This window comes from Knufia obscura (genome assembly GCF_036327395.1).
Source record: "Knufia obscura strain CCFEE 5817 isolate CBS 148926 chromosome Unknown scaffold_10, whole genome shotgun sequence".
Lineage (NCBI taxonomy): Eukaryota > Fungi > Ascomycota > Eurotiomycetes > Chaetothyriales > Trichomeriaceae > Knufia > Knufia obscura.
The window spans coordinates 1,152,146-1,179,416 of NW_027042696.1; the positions used below are offsets into that span (position 1 = coordinate 1,152,146).

At 51.1% G+C, this 27,271-nt stretch overlaps 7 protein-coding genes across 7 annotated transcripts; 5 read left to right on the forward strand and 2 right to left on the reverse strand.

The window, feature by feature from the left end:
- Positions 1-729: 729 nt before the first annotated feature.
- Positions 730-6,984, reverse strand: FAS1_1 (beta subunit of fatty acid synthetase; the record flags this gene model as incomplete). Its single annotated transcript, XM_064876658.1, has 1 exon — positions 730-6,984. One exon carries the CDS (start codon positions 6,982-6,984, stop codon positions 730-732), a length of 6,255 nt encoding a protein of 2,084 aa, XP_064727965.1.
- A 1,704-nt stretch (positions 6,985-8,688) lies between these two features.
- On the forward strand, positions 8,689-14,280 carry FAS1_2 (beta subunit of fatty acid synthetase; the record flags this gene model as incomplete). Its single annotated transcript, XM_064876659.1, has 1 exon — positions 8,689-14,280. One exon carries the CDS (start codon positions 8,689-8,691, stop codon positions 14,278-14,280), a length of 5,592 nt encoding a protein of 1,863 aa, XP_064727966.1.
- A 1,090-nt stretch (positions 14,281-15,370) lies between these two features.
- HGH1 lies at positions 15,371-16,558 on the forward strand (the record flags this gene model as incomplete). Its single annotated transcript, XM_064876660.1, has 1 exon — positions 15,371-16,558. The coding sequence occupies one exon, from the start codon at positions 15,371-15,373 to the stop codon at positions 16,556-16,558; it is 1,188 nt and encodes a 395-aa protein (XP_064727967.1).
- Positions 16,559-18,059: 1,501 nt separating this feature from the next.
- PMZ80_008260 (uncharacterized protein) lies at positions 18,060-19,006 on the forward strand (the record flags this gene model as incomplete). The annotated part of the gene is made up of 2 exons (XM_064876661.1): positions 18,060-18,731; positions 18,779-19,006. The coding sequence occupies 2 exons, from the start codon at positions 18,060-18,062 to the stop codon at positions 19,004-19,006; spliced, it is 900 nt and encodes a 299-aa protein (XP_064727968.1).
- A 625-nt stretch (positions 19,007-19,631) lies between these two features.
- Positions 19,632-22,763, forward strand: ATH1 (alpha,alpha-trehalase ath1; the record flags this gene model as incomplete). The annotated part of the gene is made up of 1 exon (XM_064876662.1): positions 19,632-22,763. One exon carries the CDS (start codon positions 19,632-19,634, stop codon positions 22,761-22,763), a length of 3,132 nt encoding a protein of 1,043 aa, XP_064727969.1.
- A 674-nt stretch (positions 22,764-23,437) lies between these two features.
- Positions 23,438-25,300, forward strand: PMZ80_008262 (uncharacterized protein; the record flags this gene model as incomplete). Its single annotated transcript, XM_064876663.1, has 1 exon — positions 23,438-25,300. The coding sequence occupies one exon, from the start codon at positions 23,438-23,440 to the stop codon at positions 25,298-25,300; it is 1,863 nt and encodes a 620-aa protein (XP_064727970.1).
- A 216-nt stretch (positions 25,301-25,516) lies between these two features.
- Positions 25,517-26,458, reverse strand: PMZ80_008263 (uncharacterized protein; the record flags this gene model as incomplete). The annotated part of the gene is made up of 1 exon (XM_064876664.1): positions 25,517-26,458. One exon carries the CDS (start codon positions 26,456-26,458, stop codon positions 25,517-25,519), a length of 942 nt encoding a protein of 313 aa, XP_064727971.1.
- Between the last annotated feature and the right edge of the window lie 813 nt (positions 26,459-27,271).

Genomic DNA, 27,271 nt, shown 5'->3' on the forward strand with positions numbered 1-27,271 from the left:
TGTGCCATACAAGATAACACTGACAATGTGCTGTAAGCTTGATTCCCCCTTTTCCTGTCTGCTCGTAGAGCTCAAGCCACAACCTCTCTCAGAGTCAGTAGCTAGTAGCTAGGTAGGTACTGAACTCCGAACAGAACACGTACAAACTGCGAGTCCAACACATGTAGTTGGTCTCTGCCATGGCCTTACAAAAATGATTCGTAACTTCGTACGTACCCGACCTCAGGCTTCAAACTACTTAAGTAGAACACAATAAATGTCGATATCGATATCAGTAACCTACACCCAAGTCCGAAGATGCAGCGTGGTGATTATCGAATGTCCCCTACCTGTTCATCTTCGTCAAGTGACAGGCTGATCATTGGCTAAAAGTTCGCTGAATCGAACTAAATCGATACAGTATCAATCTCGGGATTGAGGACCGGGACCTGGGAGGCCAGATGGAAAACGAGTCTGCAGTGAAGGGGCGACGGTAGTTGAGTTGAGTCCGGACGGCTGCCAGTGAATACGATTATTGATCTCATGTTTCACTCACAGGCTTTGAACACTGCAGTCAATACACTCTGGCTTACAACAGAAGAGCCCAAACACATCGTAAATACATGCAATTCTTGTGCAGAAAACTAAGCAACTAATCTAAGTACGCAGCGCTATACAGGCAGGCAGGCACCCTCAAACGCCGAATCTGAATCCTAGTACACGCTAACATGGTATCTCACCTATGATATATTACGCAACAGTCGACAATCGTCTCCCCGCCGCATCACTCGCACTCTCGTACTTATCCCAATCCTCCAACACCTTCGCCAGCCTCGGCGAGTTCGTAAGCTTATACACCTCCTCAAAGTACTCCTTTGTGATCTCGAATGGTTTGGCCGTAACATTAGGAATGTATTTTCCGACCAACTTCGCAGGGTCAATAGACGTCTTGTTGATCTTCTTAAGCAGGAAGGATCTGAAAGGCTTGACGCCTGATCGCAAGAAAGTGGAGTGGAAGGGGACGTCGATGCCCTTGAGGGGGATGACTGCGAAGCCACGTTCCAGTTCGATGGGTTGGGGCTTGGCTTCTGTCTTCTTGCGGCATTCGTTGATGATCTCGACGAGGTGCTCCTTGACGTCTTCCAAGGACATAGTCTGCATAAGGGCAGTGATGTCGATCTTCTGCATCTTGAGCACATTGAGGACGTTAGTCATCGTGTCGAGGGCTCGGAGGTCACCAGCGCAGACATATTGCATGTTTGCGACGTTGTAGTTGACGATCTCGACAAGCCAGCCGGTTGACTCTTGGATGTTCTCGACGACATATTGTAAGGCTGACTCGTTGAAGGTTTTGGAAATTCTGCTTGGATTGACAGCACACATGGAGTAGTTGGATCGTCCTTGTTCGTCTCGCTCGACAGCGACTTGCATCGTAAGACCTCGATAGAAGACGACCGACACGAGTGACTCGATTGGCATGACTTCAGCGATGGATGCGAGAGCAGAATACTCTCCTAGTGAGTGACCAGCGAAACTGCTGTCTCTCTGGACAAGGCCCTTTGATAGCATGTCTTCGAAAGCTGCCTTCTCCATCAGCGTCAATGCTGGTTGGGTGAATTGTGTCGCAGACAGCAGACCGGTAGGCGACCTGTAGGTGTACGACGTCGTGGCCTCTGTGATTTCCTTGAACATCTTCTCAGATTTGATTGAGCCATCTGGGTTAACAGTTTCGAAAGTCATGGCCATGTAGTTCTGACGAATGGCCTTACCTCGAGGACCACCGAAATGGATGGTGAGCTCCTTGGGGTTGTTCTTGACAATCTCAACAATCGACAGACCATAGTTCTCCATGAAGTGTCGATCAGCTCGGTCCCAGACTTCCTTGGCGACTGCGCTGCTCTTGTACAGATCCATACCCATACCTTGCTCTTGAGAACCTTGACCAGTAAAGACATAGGATGAAACCGGCTGTTCAACCTCGGCATCGGCAAGTAAGACTTTGTCCCCAGTCTCCTTGTTCGAAGTTTCGATCTTGATAGTCTTCCGCCCGCCGACCATACCAGTGTGCTCAAGCTTGACTTCGAGCTCATCATTGGGCAGGACCATGCCGACAAGGTCTACCTTATAGCTTCTAACACGGCCGATGTTGTTCTCAGCAGCCCATGTTTCGACCAAACTCCGAACAGCAGCACTGGAATACATGCCGTGCGTGATAGTGCCTGGTAAGTTGGCATAGCTGGCAAAGATCCGTGAGACGTGAATAGGGTTGTAGTCACCAGATACACGACCATATGTCTCATTTGAGGCAGGTGCTCTCAGAGTCAAGGGAGTCTTGCCGCTCAGAGGAATGGCATTCTCGAAGTTGATTGGCTGCTCGATAGAAGTACCATTCCGCTGAAGGTAATCGACAACAGGATTACCGTAAGACTCACCGGCATCATATTCAACCGAGGCGACTTGGATGACCTCTTTGGACGGCAGCTCAAGCAAAACCTCACCCCGAGTTTCCACGCTACTGAAAGCGGTCTTGTTCTTGAAGCGGATCAAGCTGGATAGTCGGAAAGTGAGAGTCTGGCCGAGTAGGTCGACATCAGGTTCATCAATGTGAAACCACTCTTTACTTTTGAGAACAGCAACATCCTTGGACGAGCTAAGCGTGAGTTGCATTGGCGTCTCATCTTTGCGCTGGAAGGTGTTTTCGAAGTCTGTGTACGTGCCACGGTACAAGAACTGACTCGTTACTTCCATAATTGGCTGGCCTTGCTTGCTGATCGTGCCGCAAACCTCGACCATCTTGCCAGACTCTTGGTTGATAACAGCATTGATACGAGCATGGGTGTGTACCTCATCACCAACCTTCAGTGGCTGCACTCCCGGAAGCATTCTAAACCCATTCGACAAATGAACAAGTTTGAGCAGGTCACCGTCAATTGGTCGAGGGAAGATGGGTTTGGTGATCGCTTTCCAACCAAGAACAATAGCAAAGTCCATTGGCGCCCATTGTTCACTGCCGGCTCGCTCAACAAAGGATTCACCAGTATTGCCAACGGCATGGACGAAGTCAGCGATGTCCTTGGCTGTGACAGTAGCCTTGCCGCCATCGAAGGTGTTGGTCAGAGGGGCATCAAATGGCACATCTTTGTTGCCAAACCAGATGCGGTAATAGAACTCCTTGATGCGGTCATTTCGTCCCTCCATCACCTCGTGGATGGGAGCATATCCAGTCTCCGGATGGTAGATGAACTTGAAGACAAGGGGAACAGCGCCGCCTTCCGCAGTCCGCTCTTCCCACATGTTCATGGTGATCTCTTTGCCGTTGATGCTGATGTCAAGGGATTTGTAGAAGTTACCAGACTGGTTGACCTCCTTGACGGTGATCGCAGTCTTGGTGGCATCCTTTGGATGAGCAATCTCTACGCACATGCCTCGGACAGGAGCCAAGATGCGTCGGAGAGGGTTGTTCATGTAGCGAGCACCTTGCACGAAAATGTCGGTCGTACACAAGGCGTGTCTCCAGGAGTATGATCGACCAGCGAGGAGTTGCAGCCAAGCATCAGTATCTGGCAGAGTGGTGGAGTTGAGCTTGTACGTTGATCGCGACCCATCATGGTTGACAGATACGCCATCAAGCTCCTCGACACTCTCAGCTGGGATGATGAGGCGGCCACCGAAATACTCGACTGAAGGTATGTTGGACTCTTTGCCGCCATACAGATCTGCCGTCAACATCTTGATGTGATCATGATGAACGCCGTCAAGGATATCTTTGATTGGCTCGTCAATCTTGGTGGAGTATTTGGCAGCCATAGGACCTTGCAGGATACATACTCTCCCTACATCCTGGTCAACGACGGCGTCCAAGTCTTCAGATTGCCACAAAGAGTCCTTTTTAAACCAGAACTCAAAATTCTCGTCCAGCGATGGGATAAAAGGCACCGGCTTCTGGCCACGTCGCTGAGCCAGGAGCAGAAAATGTTGCACATCCTGCGCATTAATGAGCTGGTTACTGGCTTCGGGATAGGCCTTCAAGAATCGTTCGACGGTTGGGTATGGCTCATCAAGCTCAGCATAGCTCTGGACAACCGATGGCTTGCCTGTGCCAGTGCTGAAACGTTCCTCAACACGTCTCATAAAATCAACAGTAAGGTTTCGAAGAGATACCTCGATCCAGCGTGATTGGTGCTTGACATACATGAGGTCGACCATCCTCCGGATGACCTCAGCATAGGTCATGTCCTCAAGGTCGACTGTCTCGCCAGCAGAGTTTCGACCAAACCAGACTTTCTGGTAATCATCGTTGAGCTTTTTGATGATGTATTCGCGCTGCTTCTTTAGCTCAGCAACGCGCTTCTTCTTGTCCAAGCTGAAGATCTTCTGATCCATTTCAGCCCAGAATTTGACACCACGTGTAGCCAGTTTGTGGATAGGCTCTCCCATCTCAGAACGAACGGTTATGACACCACCAGCTGGTCCCTTATATGTCTTTTCCCACTCAGTGTCGTCGATACCCTCTGCTGCGACGATAGCTTTCTTCGCATTCGTCGAGGTATGCACCTCCTTGCAAGTCATTACTCTACTTCCAAAGAGGCAGCCATCAAACGGCATTGGTGGGTAACCAAACCTGCGGGCCCATTGGCCTGTCAGATATGGATACGTGTCGTCGGATCCACCAAAGCCAGACCCAGCAATAAGAATGAGATTGCTCTGCTTTCGGATACGGCCATACATGGACAATATTGGCTGATGGAAGTCCTCGAAAGAATGGTGACCTCCACCACGACCACCTGTCCATTGTAGCACAACAGGGAAGTTGGGATTGGCTTTGGCAATGTTGATCGTCTGTTGAATAGCTTCCATCGAACCAGGCTTGAATTGAATGTGCTTGATGCCTAGTGTGTCGATATATTCCTGCGCGACCTCGATCGAAGGGACACCAGCACCAATAGTCAGACCTTCGATGGGCACACCGTCTGCTCTCAACTGGGCAAGAAGAGGAATCTGCCATCCCATAGCACGGGGATTGACGTAGATCAGGTTGACCGTGATACCACGGCCAGGAGGGATAGCCTTCTCGATCTTGTTCAGAGCCGCGGTCATGCTCTTGGCGTTGTAGTAACCACCACCAGCAAGTTCGATCTGGTAGCCAGCATTCATAGTTGCAGCAACAAAGTCCCAAGGAACTGTGCAAGGAGTCATACCTGCAACCATCAGTGGCGGAACACCTAGGAGTCGCGACATCTTTGTATCGACGAAAGTTTGACCAGCAGATGTCTTGATGAGCTTAGGACCATGCTCCTTCACCCAATTGACAGCGTACTTGACCGCATGCTCTTCATCCCGATCAAAGATCTCTGGTTTGTAGCCAACCTCAGTATTCGTGCCGTCCATGGTGCCTGCAAGGATAACATGCACGCCTGTGCCATCCTTGTTGCGCTTGGTAAGAACACCAAGACCAGAGACGCCACCTGGACCGAAGTCGAGGATATGTGTAGCATCCTGAAAGACGGTGGCCTGTTCCCAATTCACAGCATCACGGGTAATCATGCGGACAAGATCAGACACGATGTTGTCATTATCAGTTTGTCTCAGATCTTCACCAGTGTTTGTATCATACACGGGGATTGTCAGACTGCGGGCAGATAATTTGATGTCCTTAACATCTTGCATGATCTTGTCAAAAGCATCGACAAGAAGACGGCTGTGGAAGGGTGCGGTAATGGGAAGGAATCGATGGACGAATCGCACTTTCCGCTCGGTATATGGAATTCGTGTCTGATCAAGCCCAGTAGGAGCTCTGACCTTCCGCAGGCGCAGATTCAGACCATGGAGAGAGATAGGAGGGCCTGTTATTACAAAGTTGCGAGCGCTGTTGACGAGGGAAATGGACACATGGCGATCGTCTGGTAAATGCTGGTTTGTCGCATCAATGTGTTCCTGAACTTGTTCCCTGGACAGATCGCGAACAGACAGCATAGGCGTGGGAGTTCCCTCACCGGCCTCGGTAGCATCCTGAAGAATGGACGGGGCTAGGCTGGTTCTCGGGTAGGCTTGCTGCGATCGCATGCCAATCCAGAAGAGAAGAGTAATGGCATCTTTAGCAGCTCGAGCGAAACTGTCCCAGGATGTGGCAGTAGCAATAGTTGCAGCCATGACAACACCTTGCGAATGACCAGTAGTGCCGCTGAAGCGCTCATTGACCTCACCAGGGGTCTTGCCAAGGGCTTTGCAAGTGACCTGGTAGTGTGCAAGCTGTACCAGACCGATCAAGGGGAACGACACTGGAGCTGAAACCAGGTAGTCTGTGTCGGGTTGACTATCCTTGTTCTCAAGCCAGCCCATAACATCCATGCCCTTGGAATAGAACTTGTCTGCTTCTGCATTGCGGGCAAGTGACTGCAGAAGTTCGGCGGAGGATGTGACTAGATCATTAAGGAATGATTGGTATGTTGTGTAGACTTCTCTTAGCTCATCAAAGTACTCTTCAATGTTGCCCTGGCCACCAAACACAGTGTAAATGCTCGCTTCCTCGTCGTCGGCTGCTCGGAGGAGGGCAGAATCATGTGGCTTGATCGGCCTCGAAGCTGCAGCTCGGCCAGCATAGTAGCATTGTACGACCTTGAGCTTCTTTTCAGTGATTCCTGGAAGAGTTGCAGCCAAAGCATGTACATCATTGGCATGCATGAACGACCGCTCGAACTCATTAAGTCCGACCTTCAGGACCTCAACAAATGAGCCGGTCTCTTCGTCCTCCTCTGCTTCCTGAGCAATGAAGCCGATATACCTGGCCACTAACTCAGCGGCAGACGATGGCTCGTCATCTTGTGCCAATTCATCGGTGGGTTCTGGGAGGGTCGATCTGAAGGCATCTTTCAGCTGTGTGGCTTGGTAGTGCAGACCTGTGGGAATGAGGAAGGCATATTCGAGGGAGCCATGTGAGAGGATCAATGGTCGCAGGTTTTGAGAGGATCGAGGTGTGTGTGTTCCGGTCGCACCACCGGAGTACATTCTGGCAAGTTGTCGGGGGGGTTCAAAAGTTTGTCGACAAACTTCAATGAGACGGCAACAGTGTTCGTGAGCAAGCTAATGCCACTGAACAACGGGTAGGAGAAGTGTGATTTCGGAAGAGTTCAAAATATGGTGCGAAGTGGTAGTGTAATGTACAAGCAGTGCGGGAAGCTGCTGAGATTATTGTGAAGGTGCAAAGAGCTCGAGATAGAACTTGACACAAGCCGCAGTATGTACAAGACGAATACCTATCAAGGACTCGATGGCACGAGGAAGGTGTTCGGTATCTTTGAAGCAAGGTACGACCCGATATCTGCCACGCTGCTAAGGCTAGACAGGATCAAAGGGTTGAATAACGCAGTGAAGGCCATCCTAGAACTTTTTCGTGCTTGGTGCCCTCCAGCAGCGGCGACGACAAAAGCTCACGCTTCCCCAATCCTCGTCCACCAACCACAATCTGAGCCGATGGCCGCTTATTTCTGTTGGTGCAGCACGACGACCTGCGCTATGACAAGATAGGAATGGTTACCACGGCCCTGCTTTACGAGGCAGCCAAACGTGCCAGGCCCGGTCCAGTCTTGATCTCGTTTCATCATAACTGGATTGTCATTCAACATGAATCTGACCACACCGTGCAATACGAGAGAGAAGTTGCGCTCTCAGGCTACGGTGTCAATAAAGACAACATGAGTAATACTGGTAAAGCAGCAGCATGGCGTATATCGTTTCTCGTAGCGTGCTGCCTGGAAGTATGAATGCGACGAACTAGAAGCGCGGACAGGTACAAGGGACGCCGGTTCGCAGGAAAGTGATATCACTGGCACCAAGTGCCCGCACCAATTAAGAGCTAAGGAAATCATTGGGGATCTGATGCAATGGTTGCCAGAAAACAATGCGCGACAGCTTGCTGCTCTGCTCACATACCCATAGCTTGCCAGCGCTGGATAGTGAGCTGTATACCCTCCAAGCTGTTCTCTTGAGAAATTGGCTTGTTCACAATTGTTCCGCCGTCATCCTGATGGCCTATGCGGCTTCCCGGTCACGCTGTTCCATAACTGCCCTGGCTTACAGCGAATGGATCCCGCTAAAATCTCCACTTGCCCTCCACCTGGGAAAGCCGAGTGTTTTTTGAGCAGCTCAACCTTTAAACGCACCTGGTCAAGTCGCTCTCAAAGGTGTTGACCAGGCTGCCAGTGGCTGCTCAACAGGAACTCTGCTGCATCTTGACTCGTACTCCAGTAGAAGAATTCGTATCTGACCTTGTCCCGAGGCTTGGCTCCAAGAAGCTGCAGTTGCGCTCGTAGTAGGATTCTTTCCCTCGTCTAATAAACCCAACGCAATAATAGAAAGTGCCATCCCAACCACGCCGGCAATCCGTACACCCCATCCTCCAATACTTTCTGTGCTCGATTGCTGCAAGTACGAAGCAGGTCGTCCTGTACATTCGTCCTTTCTCAACTTCTCTTGCTGCCACTTTATTTGTGCCTTTGAGGTTGGCTGCCAGTCCTGCTACTTTTTGATACCCCAATTCGACACGGCAAGCAAAATTCTTGCTGAACACCAGCGTCCTCGCCCAGTACCTAATACCCGAAAACCCATATCGTCGAGGTCGGCAGTGCTCTGATTAAGTTCATTCAGCACCACCTCACTTCTTGACACAACCACACGCCCGGTTTATACTTCTCCCTAGGCGCATCCGTCACAATGCGTCCTGAAATCGAGCAAGAGCTCGCTCATACTCTGCTCGTTGAGCTTCTAGCATACCAATTCGCATCTCCTGTAAGATGGATCGAAACACAAGATGTCATTCTGGAGACGAACAGGACAGAAAGGATAGTCGAAATCGGCCCGGCAGATACACTCGGTGGCATGGCAAAGAGAACGTTAGCATCCAAATATGAGGCATACGACGCGGCGACATCGGTACAGCGCCAAGTTCTCGCATACAACAAAGACCTGAAAGAGATTTACTACGATGTCGATCCTGTGGAAGAAGAGCCAGCTGCCCCAGCTACCTCTGCGTCAACATCTTCAGCGCCTGCGCCGTCTACATCTGCCGCTCCCGCTGCGGCAGCTCCTCCTCCGCCAGCTGCCAGTGCAGGTCCGGCAGCAGCAGTTGCCGATGCTCCTGTACAAGCTGTAGATATCTTGAGATGCTTAGTTGCACAGAAACTGAAGAAGCCTCTGAACGACATCCCGCTCAGCAAAGCTATCAAGGATCTGGTAGGAGGCAAGTCTACACTTCAAAATGAGATTCTGGGAGACCTGGGCAAGGAATTCGGTTCGACGCCAGAAAAGCCAGAAGATACTCCTCTAGACGAGCTGGGTGCAGCCATGCAGTCTACCTTCAACGGTCAGCTAGGAAAACAGTCGCAGTCGTTGATTGCCAGAATGGTGTCCTCCAAGATGCCTGGTGGCTTCAACATCACCGCAGTCAGAAAACACCTTGAGACCAAGTTTGGCCTCGGCGCTGGGCGACAGGATAGTGTCCTGTTGCTTGCCCTCACTATGGAGCCTGCTTCCAGGTTGGGTTCTGAAAGTGATGCGAAGGCTTTTCTGGACGACACCGCTCAAAAGTATGCCGCAACCGCTGGTATCAGCTTGTCTTCCCCGGCTGCTGGTGGCGACTCTGGCGCAGCTGGTGGTGGCATGATGATGGATCCTGCGGCGCTCGATGCCCTGACCAAAGATCAGCGGGTTCTATTCAAGCAGCAGCTCGAGCTTCTCGCACGATATCTGAAAATGGATCTTCGGTCCGGCGACAAGGCTTTTGTTGGATCACAAGAAGCCAACAAAGCTCTACAGTCCCAGCTTGACCTTTGGAATGTCGAGCATGGCGAGTTCTACGCCACAGGTATCGAACCGTCTTTCAGCCCTCTGAAGGCCCGTATCTATGATTCGGCATGGAACTGGGCTCGGCAAGACGCTCTCAGCATGTACTACGATATCATCTTTGGCCGCTTGCAGGCCGTTGACCGTGAGATTGTCGCACAGTGCATTCGAATCATGAACAGATCCAACCCGACCCTAATCGACTACATGCAGTACCATATCGACAACTGCCCTACCGAACGAGGCGAGACCTACCTGCTCGCGAAAGACCTTGGAGCTCAGCTCATTGAAAACTGCAAAGACGTGCTCAGTGAAGCACCAGTATACAAGGATGTCTCTGTGCCGATGGGTCCTCAAACCACGGTTGATGCTCGAGGAAACCTCGCATATGCTGAGGTTCCTCGCCAGAGTGGCCGCAAACTCGAGCTTTACGTTCGGGAGATGGCAGAAGGTGGCAAGATCTCCGAATATAGCAACAGAACAAAGATTCAAAACGATCTGCGGCAAGTCTACAGAATGATTCGCAAGCAGAACAAGATGAACAAGGAGGCGCAACTGCAAGTCCAAACACTTTACAAGGACATCGTCCGAACCATGGGCATGAACGAGCGACAAATTATGCCTCAAGAGAATGGCGACGTGAAGAAGCCTGGTATGAACGGTGCTCTGACTCGAGCTACCATGAACGGCACAGTAAAGAAGGGCAAGACCGAGACTGTTCCGTTCTTGCACCTCAAGAAGAAGGATGACCATGGTTGGGAGTACAGCAAGAAGCTTACCAACGTTTATCTGGAAGGTCTCGAGAATGCTGCCAAGGACGGTCTGAGCTTCCAAGGCAAGATGGTGCTCATGACAGGTGCTGGCGCTGGATCTATCGGTGCTGAGGTCCTCCAAGGTCTGATCAGTGGTGGTGCTAAGGTCGTCGTTACGACCTCTCGATACTCTCGAGAAGTCACCGAATACTACCAGTCTATGTACGCTCGGTTCGGTGCTCGTGGCTCTCAACTTGTTGTTGTGCCTTTCAACCAGGGTAGCAAGCAGGATGTCGATGCTCTCATTGATTACATCTACGACATCAAGAAGGGTCTCGGCTGGGATCTTGACTTTATAGTGCCTTTCGCTGCCATTCCAGAGAACGGCCGTGAGATCGACAGCATTGATTCCAAGTCTGAGCTCGCTCACCGTATCATGTTGACCAACGTCATCCGAATGTTGGGTGCCGTCAAGGCTCACAAGGTCGAGCACGGTTTCAATACGCGGCCTGCTCAAGTCATCATACCTCTTTCCCCTAACCACGGTACATTCGGTAACGATGGTCTCTACTCCGAGTCCAAGCTTGGCCTTGAGACTCTGTTCAACCGGTGGTACTCTGAAAGCTGGGCTGACTACCTTACCATCTGCGGTGCCGTTATCGGCTGGACTCGTGGTACCGGCCTCATGAGTGGAAACAACATCGTCGCTGAAGGCGTTGAGAAGTTCGGTGTCCGAACATTCTCGCAGCAAGAGATGGCTTTCAACTTGTTGGGTCTCATGTCTCCTGCCATTGTTGACCTGTGCCAGAATGAGCCTGTATGGGCTGATCTCAATGGTGGTCTACAGTTCTTGCCAAATCTCAAGGATATGATGACTAAGCTGCGAGCCGAGATAATGGAGACGAGTGCCATCCGACAAGCTGTTAGCAAGGAAAATGCGATTGAGAACAAGATCGTCAATGGTGAAGATAGCGAAGCACTGTACAAGAAGGTCAACGTGGAGCCAAGAGCCAACATCAAATTCGATTTCCCAACACTGCCAGACTGGAAGACCGAGATTGCTCCTCTCAATGATAACCTCAAGGGCATGGTCGATCTTGACAAAGTTGTTGTCGTTACCGGTTTCTCAGAAGTCGGTCCCTGGGGTAACTCTCGAACTCGATGGGAAATGGAAGCCTACGGCCAGTTCTCGCTCGAGGGTTGTATCGAAATGGCTTGGGTTATGGGTCTCATCAAGAATCACAATGGTGCTCTCAAAGGCAAATCATATTCCGGCTGGGTTGATGCTAAAACCAACGAACCTGTCGACGACAAGGATGTTAAGGCCAAATACGAGAAGCAGATTCTCGAACACTCGGGCATCCGTCTTATCGAACCCGAGCTTTTCAACGGCTACGATCCAAAGAAAAAGCAGCTGTTGCAAGAGATTCAGATTGAAGAGGACCTTGATCCATTTGAGTCTTCCGCTGAGACTGCCAATGAATTCAAGCGTGAGCACGGTGACAAGGTTGAGATATTCGCCCTCGAGTCCGGCGAATACACAGTCCGTCTGAAGAAGGGTGCGACACTGCTAATCCCCAAGGCTCTTCGATTCGATCGCCTTGTTGCGGGTCAGATCCCAACTGGGTGGAATGCTAAGACCTACGGTGTTCCAGACGACATTATCTCACAAGTCGATCAGGTCACGCTATTTGTCCTGGTCTGCACGGTTGAAGCACTTCTCTCGTCTGGTATCACTGATCCTTACGAGTTCTACAAGTATGTTCATCTGTCTGAACTGGGTAACTGCGTTGGCTCCGGTATTGGCGGTACTACCGCATTACGAGGAATGTACAAGGACCGGTTCATGGACAAGCCTGTTCAGAAAGATATTCTGCAGGAATCTTTCATCAACACCATGGCCGCCTGGGTCAACATGTTGCTCCTTTCCGGCACTGGCCCAATCAAAACTCCTGTGGGCGCCTGTGCCACCGCTGTGGAGTCGGTTGATATTGGTTACGAAACCATTTTGGAGGGCAAAGCCAAGATCTGCTTGGTTGGTGGTTTCGATGACTTCCAAGAAGAAGGCTCATATGAGTTCGCCAACATGAAGGCCACTTCCAATGCTGAGGATGAAATTGCGCACGGTCGAACGCCCGGCGAAATGTCTCGACCAACGACCACTACCCGAGCCGGTTTCATGGAGTCGCAAGGTTGTGGTATGCAAATCATCATGACGGCTAGACTCGCTTTGCAGATGGGTACACCAATCTACGGTATCCTTGCTCTGACCACCACTGCGACCGACAAGATTGGCCGATCTGTGCCAGCTCCAGGCAAGGGTGTCCTGACAACTGCTCGCGAAAACCCAGGCAAGTACCCATCGCCACTTCTCGATATCAAGTACCGAAAGAGACAACTCGACCTTCGAAGGAAGCAGATCAAAGATTGGCAAGAGTCTGAATACATGTACTTGCATGAAGAAGTCGCTGCTATGAAGGACCAAGCTGGCTTCGGTTTCGACGAAAAGGCCTACACAGAAGAGCGTGCCGCTCATGTTGAACGCGAAGCCAAAAGACAAGAACGAGAAGCACAATTTAGTCTCGGCAACCAGTTCTGGAGGCAAGACTCACGCATTGCACCTCTTCGCGGTGCTCTTGCTACATGGGGTCTTACGATTGACGATCTTGATGTTGCATCTTTCCATGGTACATCCACTGTTGCCAACGACAAGAACGAGTCTTCTGTCATTTGCGAGCAGATGGCCCATCTCGGTCGAAAGAAGGGTAATGCCTTGCTCGGTATCTTCCAGAAATATCTCACCGGTCATCCAAAGGGTGCTGCTGGTGCATGGATGTTCAACGGTTGTTTGCAAGTCCTCAACTCAGGTCTTGTGCCAGGTAACAGAAACGCTGATAACGTCGACCCAGTCATGGAGAAATTCGACTACATTGTCTACCCGAATAAGTCCATCCAGACCGACGGCGTCAAGGCATTTTCGGTTACATCTTTCGGTTTCGGTCAGAAAGGTGCTCAAGCTATTGGTATTCACCCCAAATACCTGTATGCTACTCTCGATGCTACCGAGTATGCTGCATACAAGATGAAGGTGGAGTCACGTCAGAAGAAGGCTTACCGATTCTTCCACAACGGCATGATCAACAACAGTCTGTTTGTTGCCAAGAGTGCACCACCATATGCTGAGGCACAGATGGAGGCCGTCTTCCTTAACCCAGACCAGCGTGCCGTCGCCGACAAGAAGACCGGCGAATATGCTTTCCCAGCCAAGTGGCAGAATACCGAGAGTCCACATGCCAAACAGACAAGGGAGATGCTCGAGAATCTGACTGCAGCATCTGCTGCTCCAGGCTCGAAGATTGGTGTCGATGTGGAGGATATCTCAGCCATCAACATCGACAACGAAACGTTCGTTTCGCGAAACTTCACTCAGGCTGAGCAAGCATACTGTCAGAAGGCACCATCACCGGCATCTTCATTCGCTGGTCGATGGTCAGCCAAGGAAGCAGTTTTCAAGTCTTTGGGCGTCAGCAGCAAGGGTGCAGGTGCAGCACTTGCCGATATCGAGATCCTCTCGGATGCGAATGGAGCGCCGAAGGTTGAATTGCACGGTGAGGCACTGAGAGCCGCCAAAGATGCGGGTATGAAATCTGTCAATGTTTCGATCAGTCACTCGGATAGCCAGGCTATAGCCGTGGCAGTGGCAGCGTTCTAATCTATGTTTGATACTTGAAGGGGCTACTGGTAGTGTATATTGTACATTGAGGATTGATTTGATGGAAGTCGGCGTTGATTGAATAGGCATGCGTGTATGTATGAGTTTCGAGACGTGGTTTACATCTCGTGCGGCAAGAATAGCCTTACATAGAAATGTGTATATTTTTCTGTCCTCGAAGAACAATCTTAGTGCTCAATGCTGCCGGTCAGCACTAGGACCTGGCTCAGCATCTATAATGATTGCAAGCAAATATGCACTCTCCGCTCGATGCGGTCAGACATGTAACTGTTGAAGGATCCTTGTAGTTTACAACCATACGCTCTGTGTCATTCAGCATCTTCTGCTTCAAGATGTGCTTACCATAGTTGTTCGCCCTCAAGACATAACTATATCTGGTGCAGGGTCACTCATCAGCGTTGCCGGTCATTGCGTGTCTTGATGTACAGTTCTCGATGGGCTTGGGTTGGACTTTGAATAAAGTTGACCGGAACCATAAATCTACTGACATTTACTTACAAGCGTCCCTTTCACGCAACGCCACAATGTCGCATGCTCCTCTGACTTCTTACACGAGCTTCGATACTTGATACTGAGACACTGTCAACGAAGGTGCAAGTGTTTGTCAGGAACATTGGACGATGGATGTTGGATTCGCGTCCAGCGACCACATTACCAACTTAGGGGAGCTTGGTACCCGGGATAGGTATCGAGCGGCAATGTCCGGGTGTCAGGTAGATATCCGAGGAGAATGCCGCCTTCCTTGATGAATGCCTTATGGCCTGATGTTCGCGATCCACGATGACATAATATTCACTCCGAATCATCGACATTTTTTTTCAGCCTCAACCTACTCACGACCAGGCGGCAGGAGAACAGACGAAGTACCCGTCGCATTGGCAAAGACCAGTAAGCCGACTTAAGACCAACGACGCATAGAAATTGTCTATAAAATTGCCCACTCTCTTCCTCCGCCTAGGTCTCATCTTATCATATTCGCACGCACAGTGCGACACCCACCGGCCAGCGCCAACTGATCCCGACTTCAACTCCGCACCACACAACACCCAACACAGCACAGCCCAACACAATGCCCACCGAACTCGAAGAACTAATCGAATTCCTCCACCACGGCAACACCCAAATCCGCTCCGTCGCAACCCAACACTTAGTCCCCTACTCAACCTCGCACGACCACACATCCCTCTGGAAACGCCAACAGAACGAACCCCTCAAGGACCTCAAACTCCTGATCCGCGATTACACTCAAATCGCGACTGACTCGTTAACCATCCTCGTAAATCTCACTGGGGCGGGGGACACTGAGATTCTGGAATATTATAGTAGGGACGATGCGTTCGTGGAGGTGTTACTGAAGAAGGTAATCGATGATATCGGCGAGGTCAACGCAGATCTCTGCTGTGCGCTGCTCGCGAATTTGGTCAAGGATGATGTGCTTGCGAGACGACTTCTTATGGCTGAGCGTGCGGTCCCGCCGAGTAAGCAGGTGAGGGTGAAGCTTAAGACTACGAGTCGTGGGGAGGTCGAGGCGGAGAAGGTTGATAGCCCGGTGTCAGTGCAGATTAGTGGGAGTTCACGGGTGCTCGATCAGCTTATGGATGTATTCGTTAAGGGCGCGAATCGGAGTTTGAATCCGAAGGCGGACTATGATTATTTGGCGTATGTGTTTGCGGATTTGAGTAAGTTTGCGGAGGGACGGGGGTATTTATTGGAGAGACAGGGGTATGACGGTGTGGTTCCGATTACGAAGTTGGTTGTGTTCACTGAACATGGAAGTTTGACGAGGCGGAAGGGAATCGCGAGTACGATTAAGAATTGTTGTTTTGAGGTGGAGCGGCATGAGTATTTGATGCGTAGTGAGGAGGAGGGTGGTGTGGGGTTATTGCCGTATGTGCTTTTGCCGCTTGCGGGAAATGAGGAGTTTGATGGGGAGGATAGTGAGGGGATGTTGGCGGAGTTGATGTTGTTGCCGCCGGATAAGGAGAGGGAGGTGGATGATGATGTTGTTGCGACGCATTTGGAGACGTTGATGTTGCTTACGGCTGGACGGGAGGGGAGGGATGTGTTGAGGGCGGTTAAGGTTTATCCTGTTGTTAGGGAGTTGCATTTGAGGAGGGAGGCGGAGGGGATTCAGGAGGGGTGTGTTAGGTTGGTTAATGTGTTGATGAGGGATGAGGAGGGGCAGGAGGGTGGGGAGGGAGGACGGGTGAAGAAGTTGGCGGAGGATGAGGATCATAAGATTGAGGAGGTGTTTTGAGCATGTGGGTTGATTGACATTACTGTCTGATGACTTGTTCTGACGGAGGAGGCAGGAGTGAGAACGGCCGTTGCCTTGTCCTCACCATCTGCTAGACCCACTACGCTTGGTGTCATCATACATCCTCCTTGATCAGATCGGATCAGCTCAGCCGCCTTCCCATACAAGCTGCCCTGCAAATACGCAGCAGGAGTGATTAGGCACGATACTCCCGTTCGAGTGATTGGAGGTTCTCAATCCCATACGTCTGGAGATCAGGACCGACATATCCAGCCCTCTCTGTCATATCATTGGGCGTGGCATATTGGAATAACCTAAGACTGGCGGGAGTGATAATGGATCGACCAGCGGAAGGATGTCGAGGATTAACTTCTCCGTCTGCAAGTCTGCACTAGGCCTGTTCTCGACACGGTAGCGTTGTGGTACACTATACCTCTGCTGAGCGGCTTGTCCATAGCGCCGGGCAACATTCCTCGACCAAGGCGGGGCAAATCGAAGGCTGTGGCGTCACCAACCACGACTTACTTCACGAGGACGTTGCGTTGTGCTTCAATATTGGGTTCGAGCGCATTGTTAGCCAGGCAAATGGCGGGGAACCGGTCGCGGTGTCATTGTGACCTGGCCGGGACTGATGTTGCGGATCCGAGCTTCATTCCCCGCTTGAGGGATACGACACTGTTGAGTGGACCCATGGGGAGTGGACTTGTTCTTGTTGGTTGTTGTATAGCTTCAGCGCTTCGGCGCTGAACCTGACGACTGCGGGAGCTCGTCTGGTTGCGGGTTTGTCAGATTGACGTTTCAGTTCAGGTAGGCAACCGGGTACCCCCGGAAGTTCGAAGCGAAACCGAAGAAGTCCATTGCGCATCGGTCGCTGTGGGCTTCGAGGACGGGCAGGCTACGGCGCAGGCACCTTTCGATCCGCATGAATAAGTGGAGGAAGGGGACATTGGCCGAATGATAACCTTGCAATGAGCGAAAGCTATAGCATGACCAGCAGGGACGAGCGTGCATGCCGTAAGGACCGGCTTTCAAGCTTGACCGGGAAACAAAGACACGTATTGCGACTCCCGAGTGAGCAAGGCACGAAGGGTTCGAAGGATAACTCCGTCACAAAGAGTGGATGGCTAAGTACTCAGTTAGTACGGAGACGATCTGGAGTCAAGATAGTTCTTCTTTCGTTGCAGTCTTTTGCATCTCGCTTCCAGGGGATCATTATGTATACCGTTCAGTACCGTCCTACCTATATGAAAACTCCTGAAGCCTTCTGTATCTCGCTACCAAATGGTTCCAGAAGGCATTCCAAAGTCGGCCATTCGATCCAACGACCGCCGATCCCTGCCAAGACAGCTTGGCACGATGCGCTCTTGAAAGAGGCTGAACCACGGCCTTGTCGCGTCGACCACTTTGAACGCGTCGCATTTCTGCAGACTGTTAACAATTTCGCACGTATAAAGCAATGAAGATTCGCGACAGGAGACGTCGTTGATCCCGGACGCTCAACATGGCGTACGAGGACACAAACAGAGCCTTTGTTCAGGCTTTCTTCTCACGCAATGTACTTACCTTCAAACAAGCACGACCTATTCTCGCTGCCATCTTCAGCGTTCATGAGAAGAAGGAAGTTCGAGTGGGAGACATAACACAAGAAGACTTTGCCTCGATGATCTCTGCTGCAAACGACGCACTCTCACCACTGGACTTTGAGATTCGTAGTGCCTTTCATCAGGACACTCGTGAGACGTACTATGCTCTAGTCAACACTACCAGCGATGCCCTTACGCAGGTAGCTACGATTCATACTAGTGATGAGATTGGCTATGTCAAGCGCTTGTTCGATGAGATGTTCGATGCTAACAACACCGAAAGACGCGAAGCAATGTGTATTGCTGGGAAGGATGCGCTGAATCTCGTGAGAGCAGGTCGCCGTGAGACACAAACGCAACAGAATGGGGAAAGCCAGACGAAGTTCAACTTGACCGCTCACGAAGCAGAGATCTTGCTGTCGAAGCTTGTCGCTGAAGGGTGGCTTGAGAAGAGTGCAAAGGGCTTCTATAGCCTTAGCCCTCGCGGTCTGATGGAGCTCAAGGGTTGGCTAGTCGAAACATATAACGATGAAGAGAACGATATACGGAAGATAAAATCGTGTGAGGCGTGCAAAGAGATCATAACGGTGGTAAGTGTTCCCGCCTGTTCTTTCCACAGGAAGCTGACAGTTCTTAGGGTCAACGATGTCCGAACAGAGACTGTCCGGTCCGGCTACACGATATTTGCACACAAGCGTTCTTCCGGGTACAACGAAATCGAATCTGCCCTACCTGTAAAACTGAGTGGGATGGCAAGCATTATGTCGGAGAGAAGGCCATCACCACATCAGATAGCTATCTGAGAGGCAAGAGACGTAGCGGTGCTCCTGCTCGGGCTGAAGAGGAGGAGGAAGATGACGAGTGAGGATGGTCTTCATCTACACAAATGAAGAAAAGCACACACAAGCGAAGAAAGATGTACTGTGGTAATAATGTGGTGGCTTGCGTACAGAAAGGCAGGACGGCAAGGACTGTCAGGCACACGGATTTTGCTTCTGCTCTTGCTGGTCGGGCTTACAGTAGGCCGCCCCGTCCGATGTGCGGAGTAGCCGGGGTGCCCATGCCCGATGACGTCACAGACCGTATTCCTGCCACTGATGCAACAGCTTCACTCGGAACAGGAAGTCGCAACAGCCTCCAACCCACGCGTTGGTTGCATGGTCCGTAAAACTCTTGATGCCCGGTGACATGCCAAGCATTATACCTTGCAGCACTTGCTCGAAATGGTGTGGTACAAGAGTGCAAGCGTGTCAGTGCGGTCGCTTCATGAGGTTCAATGCACTCCCCATGTTACGCTCCGACTGTTCCTGCCATCCCGAGTGACTGGAGGCTGAGCTACATGCTGGACTAGCCGTCTTTAACCCATGCGATCTTGCTTACGAGGACTGCGAGTGAGGCCTTTATTACGCAACCATTAAATTTGTGTATATCTCAAGGTACCTCTTCTCGATCTCTGGATGTGGTCGTATTTCTGGAATGTGGCAGTCGACATGTACGACTCACGCACAACAAGCGCGTTTCTTTCGTTGCCACTGCTCATAGCGAACCTTACAACTGCATCTCCGTTACTCGCACGCCAAGAGCAGGAATCGACGAGGGCCTCGATTTATCAGACACGTTTCGAAAATGTCACCTGGGATAACAACGCGTGGCAATTGACCACAACTTCCCTCGATCAAGGTCATTACCAATCTCGCATCTCGCTCGCCAACGGCTACATTGGTATCAACGTCGCAGCGCTTGGACCATTCTTCGAGTACGACCAGCCTGTGAATGGAGATGTGCTGAATGGTTGGCCGCTGTGGAATCGCAGACAGACCTTTGCGACTGTTGGGGGCTTTTGGGACATCCAACCGACAACTAATGGGTCGAACTTCCCATGGCTTTATCAATATGGGTGGGACACTGCCATCAGTGGCATACCGCATTGGTCTGGAATTGCGCTTGAGGTCGACGGCAATGCACTTCATGCCAGCACTCCCTCTGATGAGATACAAAACTTTACGAGCTCCATCGACATGAAACATAGCTTGATGAACTGGGCGTTCACGTGGTCTCCGTCCTCAAATTCGACGCTCGATGTGTCATATCAGATGTTTCTTCACAAGGTCAATGTTAGCCAAGCCTATATCAGCATGAACGTTACAGCTCATGAAGACACAACTATCAACCTTGTCAATGTGCTCGATGGAGATTGTGCTACACGGTCGATCTTCAAGACCAAGGGCAGCGATGGTGATTTCGTCTATTCCGCAGTCAGTCCGTATGGTTTACCGGATATCGAAGCCTATGTGTACGCAAGCATGTCTGTCGAAGGCGGAAACCTGGCCGAGGCCATCAATACTGAGTACAACGCAACCTGGATTGGCAAGAACGAATCGTCCATTGCATCAGCACAACAGGTCAGCGTGTCTGCGGGAGAGACGATTTCTGTCTTCAAGTACGTCGGCGTTGCGTCTTCCGACGCCTTTGATGATCCGCAGCGGATAGCACAGGACGCAGCTATGCAGGCCAGAAACCAGGGATACGCACCCAGTCTAGCATCGCACGTAGCAGAATGGAGGGAGCTCTTCCCAGCGACATCTGTCGACAACTATTCTTTCCCAGAGAATGGCTCATTGCCCGACGATGATTACATCATAGAAGCTCAGATCATGGCTGTGGCCAACCCATTCTACCTTCTGCAGCAGACTGTCTCTGAAAGCGCTCAACAAGCTGTGGGAAACGCTTCGATCAATAGCCATAGTATAGCAGTCGGCGGCCTAGGGTCGGACTCTTACGCTGGTCAGATATTCTGGGACGCTGAAGTCTGGATGCAGCCAGGGCTGGTCGCCACTTTTCCCTACGCTGCACGAGGTATTGCCAACTATCGAATTGAGCGATATGCGCAAGCTCAGAAGAATGTCGAAACTTCTTACCAGTCATCGAAGAATCAGACTGAGTACTCCACCAGTGGTGCAATCTTTCCCTGGACTAGCGGCAGATATGGCAACTGCACGGCGACTGGGCCTTGCTGGGATTATGAATATCATCTGAACGGGGATATTGGCCTTGACTTCATCAACTACTGGGTAGCATCGGGTGACACGGAATTCTTCCAAAAGAATTTGTTACCCATCTTCGACTCGATCTCAATCACCTTGTCTGAGATCCTACAGCCAAACGGGTCGCGCTGGTCACTCACAAATATGACCGACCCTGACGAGTTTGCAAATCACGTCGACAATGGCGGTTTCACCATGCCGCTCATATCAGAGATTCTGAACTATGGGAACCAATTCCGAGAATACTTCAACCAAACCGCGAATGAGACCTGGTCAGAACAATCAGAGAATGTTGTCATCTCTACCAACGATGAAGCAAATATTGTGCTTGAGTACACGGGTATGCCTGGCAATGTCAGTGTGAAACAAGCGGACGTGGTGCTTGTGACATATCCTCTGTCCTACGATGGACAGAACTACACGACTGATGACTCCTTGTCTGATCTCAACTACTACGCCAACAAGCAATCCCAGGATGGACCCGGCATGACATATTCGGTTTTTAGCATCGTTGCAAATGAGGCTTCTCCGTCTGGTTGCTCTGCTTACACTTATCAACAATACTCGACACATCCCTACGTCCGTGCTCCATGGTTTCAATTCAGCGAGCAATTGATTGACGACTACGAAGTTAATGGCGGCTTTCACCCTGCTTATCCATTCCTCACAGGTCATGGTGGAGCCAATCAAGTCGTCCTTTTCGGATATCTAGGTCTTCGCCTTATCCCAGATTGGATTCTGCATATTGACCCTTCACTTCCGCCACAGATTCCACAACTCACGTACCGGACTTTCTACTGGCAAGGCTGGCCTATCTCGGCCTTCTCGAACCAGACACATACAACCCTGTCGCGCAGCTTTGATGGACCTCTCGCGTCAGGCGCCGTGTCAAATGCAACCTTCGAGAACGCGGATATCCCTGTTGCGCTTGGCGCCGTCAACGGCAAGCAGACAATGTACTCTCTGCCTGCAAACGGCACAATTACGGTACCCAACCGACAAATTGGCGACATCAGATCAATACCAAACAATCTCGTCCAATGCCAACCTGCATTCTCCGATTCGGATGTAGTACCAGGCCAATTCGCCATCGGCGCCGTCGACGGTGCCTCATCTACCAAATGGCAGCCTGAGTTTGCGAACGAGACAGCTCAACTAACTGTTCATCTCGAAACAGGCCATCAAGTGCTCGGCTTTCGCTTTGAATGGGGTGATGCACCAGCCTACAACTACAGTCTGTGGTTCCACAATGACTCTGCTACGTCCACCGACGTTGGTACGGCCACAGCGCAAATGATCGCACAGGGAGCTATGGTAGAAATCTCAAGTCCGTTCGAGCCACAGCGTGTGAGCGAGATCAGACCAGTAGGACAAAACGTCAGTGAGCTGTGGTTGAATGGCTCGCAGAGCTATACCGAGGCTGATATGCAGGTTCAGAGTGGAGAATTGTGGACAAGTAGATTCGCGACGTTGGCGATCTGGGGAAGCCTGTATAACGGTACTTTCACGGAGGAAAACATGAGTGGCGATGGTGCTACTGTTGCTGAGTTCAATGTTATTGTGGATGGGCTGGATTAGGAATCTTGTCACGAAGCTGAAGAGACAGAGGAAGCTGGGGAAGCCATCTAAGGCAGTGCAGTCATTAAACGGGACGATGTCATGATTATGAAGATGATGATCAATAGCTAGTACATAGATTGTAATGTCGAGGGTGCTGCAAGCTTGCTTACGGTGTGTCAACTGTGCTTGTCCCGAAGAGGAAGGCGGGAGCCAAGTTCTAATTGACTTTCCGCCAGCGGAACTTCTCCGCCGAATGTTTTTTGCTTCACCATACAAATCCGCTATGTACATCCAGATCATTCATAGTCATTGGTTGACGGTCAAGGCATTTGCAATATCTCTGATAGCTTGATCGAGCCATATGCAGATTTGTAAGCTTCAGGCTTGAGGCCTCGATCGAAAGAAGATCCTCGTCGCATCGGCTGTCAGCTGATTGCTGTAGCTAAGCGACACGCCTTCGTGCAACAAGAGTACCGCCTTTGTACATGGTGCCAAGACTGTTGTTTCCCACAGCAACAAGTACCTGCATATCAGTGTAAAGTCGCTCCATTTGGTCGTCTCTCGCGAGATCCATGAGACTCACTGCTCTTCGACCACACCAACAAATTTATCACGCCACGACACGCACCTTCGCCTCAACCACTACAAATCGATCTCCATCCCCAAAGCCACCACCCACCACCACCGCCAGCATGAACGCCGACCAATTCCGCACCGCAGCCCACGCCGCAATCGAAGAGATAATCCAATACAACACCTCCGTCGCCACCGGCACCCTCCCCGTCCTCCCCGCGATAAAGCCCGGCTACCTCCGCCCCCAACTCCCCTCCCACGCCCCCAACAACCCCGAACCATGGTCCTCCATCCAACCGGACATCGCTAAATCCATAATCCCCGGTCTAACGCACTGGCAAAGCCCGAACTTCATGGCTTTCTTCCCTGCTTGTACAACGTACCCGAGTATATTGGGGGAGATGTACAGTTCTGCGTTTACGGCGCCGGCGTTTAATTGGCTTTGTAGTCCGGCGTGTACGGAGCTTGAGACGATTGTGCTGGATTGGTTGGCCGATGCGTTGCATTTGCCGGGGGGTTTTCGGAGTGATAGTCCGAATGGGGGTGGTGGTGTGATTCAGGGGAGTGCGAGTGAGGCGATTGTAACGGTGATGGTGGCTGCGAGGGAGCGGTATTTGAATCGAAGGGCGGATGCGAGGGGTCTAGCGAATCCATCGCCCGAGCGCGAGAAGTGGATCGCTGAGATGAGGCCGAGGCTTGTGGCGTTGAGTTCGGATCAGGCGCATAGTAGCACGGCGAAGGGGGCGATTATTGCGGGGACGTATCATAGGATGGTAGAGACGACGTGGGAGGAGGATTTGGCTGTTCAGCCTGGTGCGCTGGAACGCACGATAAAGAAGTGTATTGAGGATGGTCTGGAACCATACTACATCACGCTATCCTATGGTACGACGTCGACATGTGCTCAGGACCCGCTACACCTCCTCGCACCGGTGCTAGAGAAGTACCCCGACATCTGGATCCACATCGACGCCGCATACGCCGGTACAGCGCTGATATGTCCTGAGTATGCTAACGTCGATGTCGACCCAAGTACATCCAACAATGGAACAAACGACACAATACCCATACCCAACGGTATGCCCCCAAACACCCAACCGCCAGCCTCAGACACAAGCCTTCTATCCCAACCTTCCCTCTCTAACCCCCACGGCGCCCTCCCCGCCGGCCCACAAACCTGGTCCGCCGCAGACTCCTTCAACACAAACCTCCACAAATGGCTCCTCACCTCCTTCGACGCCTCCCTCCTCTACATCAAATCCCGCTCCGACCTAACATCCGCCCTAAGCATAACCCCCGCCTACCTCCAGAACAAGCACACCGACAGCGGTCTAGTAACAGACTACCGCGACTGGCAGATCCCATTGGGGAGGAGGTTCCGGGCGCTGAAGATATGGTTTGTTGTTAGGTCGTATGGGGTTGAGGGGTTGAGGGGGCATATCAGACGGACTGTAAGGGTTGGGGGGGTGTTTGAGGGGTTGGTGAGAGATACTAGGGAGGGGAGGGAGTTGTTTGAGGTTGTGGGGCGGCCGGCGTTTGGGTTGGTTTGTTTTCGGGTTAGGCCGGGGGCGATACCTCGGGAGTTAGTGGGTGTGGGGGATGGAAGTGCTGTGGAGGAGCCGGAGGAGGGTGTGGAGACGGAGAATGGGATTGAGGGGAGTCCGTTTGGGACTGTGGAGCAGCAGGAGCATGGAAAGGGGAATGAGCAGTCAGGCACGAAGGATAAAAAAGCACAATCGACACCAGCCGAGACGGCGGAAGATTTGGCAAATAGGTTTTCGAAGCAAGTTGTGGAGACGATCAATGATGGGTGTCAACTGTTCCTGACGAGTTCGAGTACGCATGGAAAGACGTTCATCAGAGTTGTATGTGGAAATCCCAATTCGAGCGAAGAATTTGTGGCAAAGGCATTCGAGACGATTGTGAAGACGACGAAGGACGTCCTTCGTCAAGCTGTCGAGGAGCACCAAGGCCGATCGTGACAAGAACCGGGGGTCTCTTGTTCATGACCAAAAAAGAATTCGTATAGACGTGTATAGAACTGACAAAGAACGAGTACAGAATTGACGTAGAATAGACCGGATACTATACAAAACCTTTGATCGTGAATAGATATTGACGGCTTGTTCGATGGATGAACCGTGCAGATTCATCATGCTTTCATTGTGGACCATTTCGAGGGGGGTATTAGAAGCAGATCATGCCGACTCTCCATCTCGCTTGAGGTCCTCCTCTGCTTCCTTCTTTCCCGACCTTCGCATGATCCGATCAAGCTTTGCCGCGGTACTCTTGCTCACCTCCCTCAAAGCCATATTGTTGGAGGCGGCCAAAGAAGCGGCATTCATCTTCGCATTGTCCACGAATTCTGAGAAGGAACACTGAAAGATCTTGGTAGATGCTTTGCGCTCAGAGACGCCATGAAGATTTGTAAGACTGCTCGTCGGACAGTCTCCTGCAATGTAATGAATGCACCCTGGTTGCTTGACGCTCCCACTTCTACAGGCCACCCTGATGTCATAAGGACCTCGTATGGAAAGCCAATGCGAGCCATCTGTGGTCGACACACGCCTCTTGTTTGTGCGATGTTGCATGCGGACGAAGTGTGTCTTGTCGCTCATACTGAACTCTTCGGATGAAAAAGTCATAGACATCCATGTCATCAATACTTGGTCGCCGGCATGTCGTAGAGCTCCAAGCGTGGACCATGGTGACGTGGCGTACAGCACACGAAGAGCTGGCAAGTCTTGAGCGTGGACGAGAGGAAGAGTGCTTCTTGCTACTGCGGTCGAGAATGGCAGGTTGTGCAGCAATGTGGCAAGATTGACTGTCTTGGACTTGTGATTAGCGTTCGCTGTGGCTGGGTTGTCAAGTGTTATGGTGAAAAGCAACATTCCTATGTCACTCTGGAGGCCTTTCATGAAGCCCAGCTTCCGAAATAGTGTTTTCGAGGTGAAGCTCAGCATCGAAGAGACTGCGAGCCAAGCAATAGTCTCGAGTATTTCTGCAGGGAGATGCTCAAGGTCGTTCTTGTCCTTCTCGATCATAGCCAATAACGCAGTCGCGAATTCCTTGCTTCTAGGTCCAGGCTCGGCAGATGCATCATCCATGATAGTGTCAATCTGATCGCTACCGTTGTGCATCCTGGTAGACATAACTTTTGATTATGTGGAGGAGTACTGTGGAAGACGTGGTTCAGGTCGTCGGTAGCGATATCCTCGAGTAGTCTCTTTTGATCGGCGATACCTGGAAGGATCATCGTGGTGAATACCTGTTCGACAGTTCTGTATCACCAAGTAAAGGTCAGTCTGTAGATCAGCGACATGGATTTTTTCTCGAGTATAAGGTCTCTGTGGTAAGGTAGTGTTAGATAAGAGGAAGATTATGGGTGGTTAGAATCGCGATGGAAATCAAGGTTCATCCGAGTATTAGCTTGCGTATCCAGATGGTGATACCAGAGCATCTGACTTGCACTGCAAAGACACCAACCAGTCATGAGTGATACACCTCGTTCGGAGAGTGCAGTGTAGTATCACTACCAATTCCGCCTGAATCTTGTGACAAGTGCAATACACCTTGGGTGCATTTTGACATTAGGATCAAACGTGCTGGCAATATTCGGCTGCTTTATCCGCTTGGCTTGTTCTGCAAACCTCTGGTCGATGGACTGAGCCTGTCCAGATTTGATGGCTGCTGGGATGTTTTTAAGTTGGTCTTACTGGAACTTCCAGTACAGTCGCAATGAAAGCGCGGTCCAACATCGATTTTTGGCATTAGATCGCTTTCAAGGGTATCAACAAGCCTAGCCAAGGATAGTAGAGTGTTTGCGCCTGCCGGCCGCCAGTTGCTCGCTGCATGCGGACCTCTACCATCTCTACCAGCAAAATGAATACAAGATTGATGCCCTCTCTCCTCACTCCTGTCTCCGCCTGACTCGCTCCGTTAGTGTCGGCATC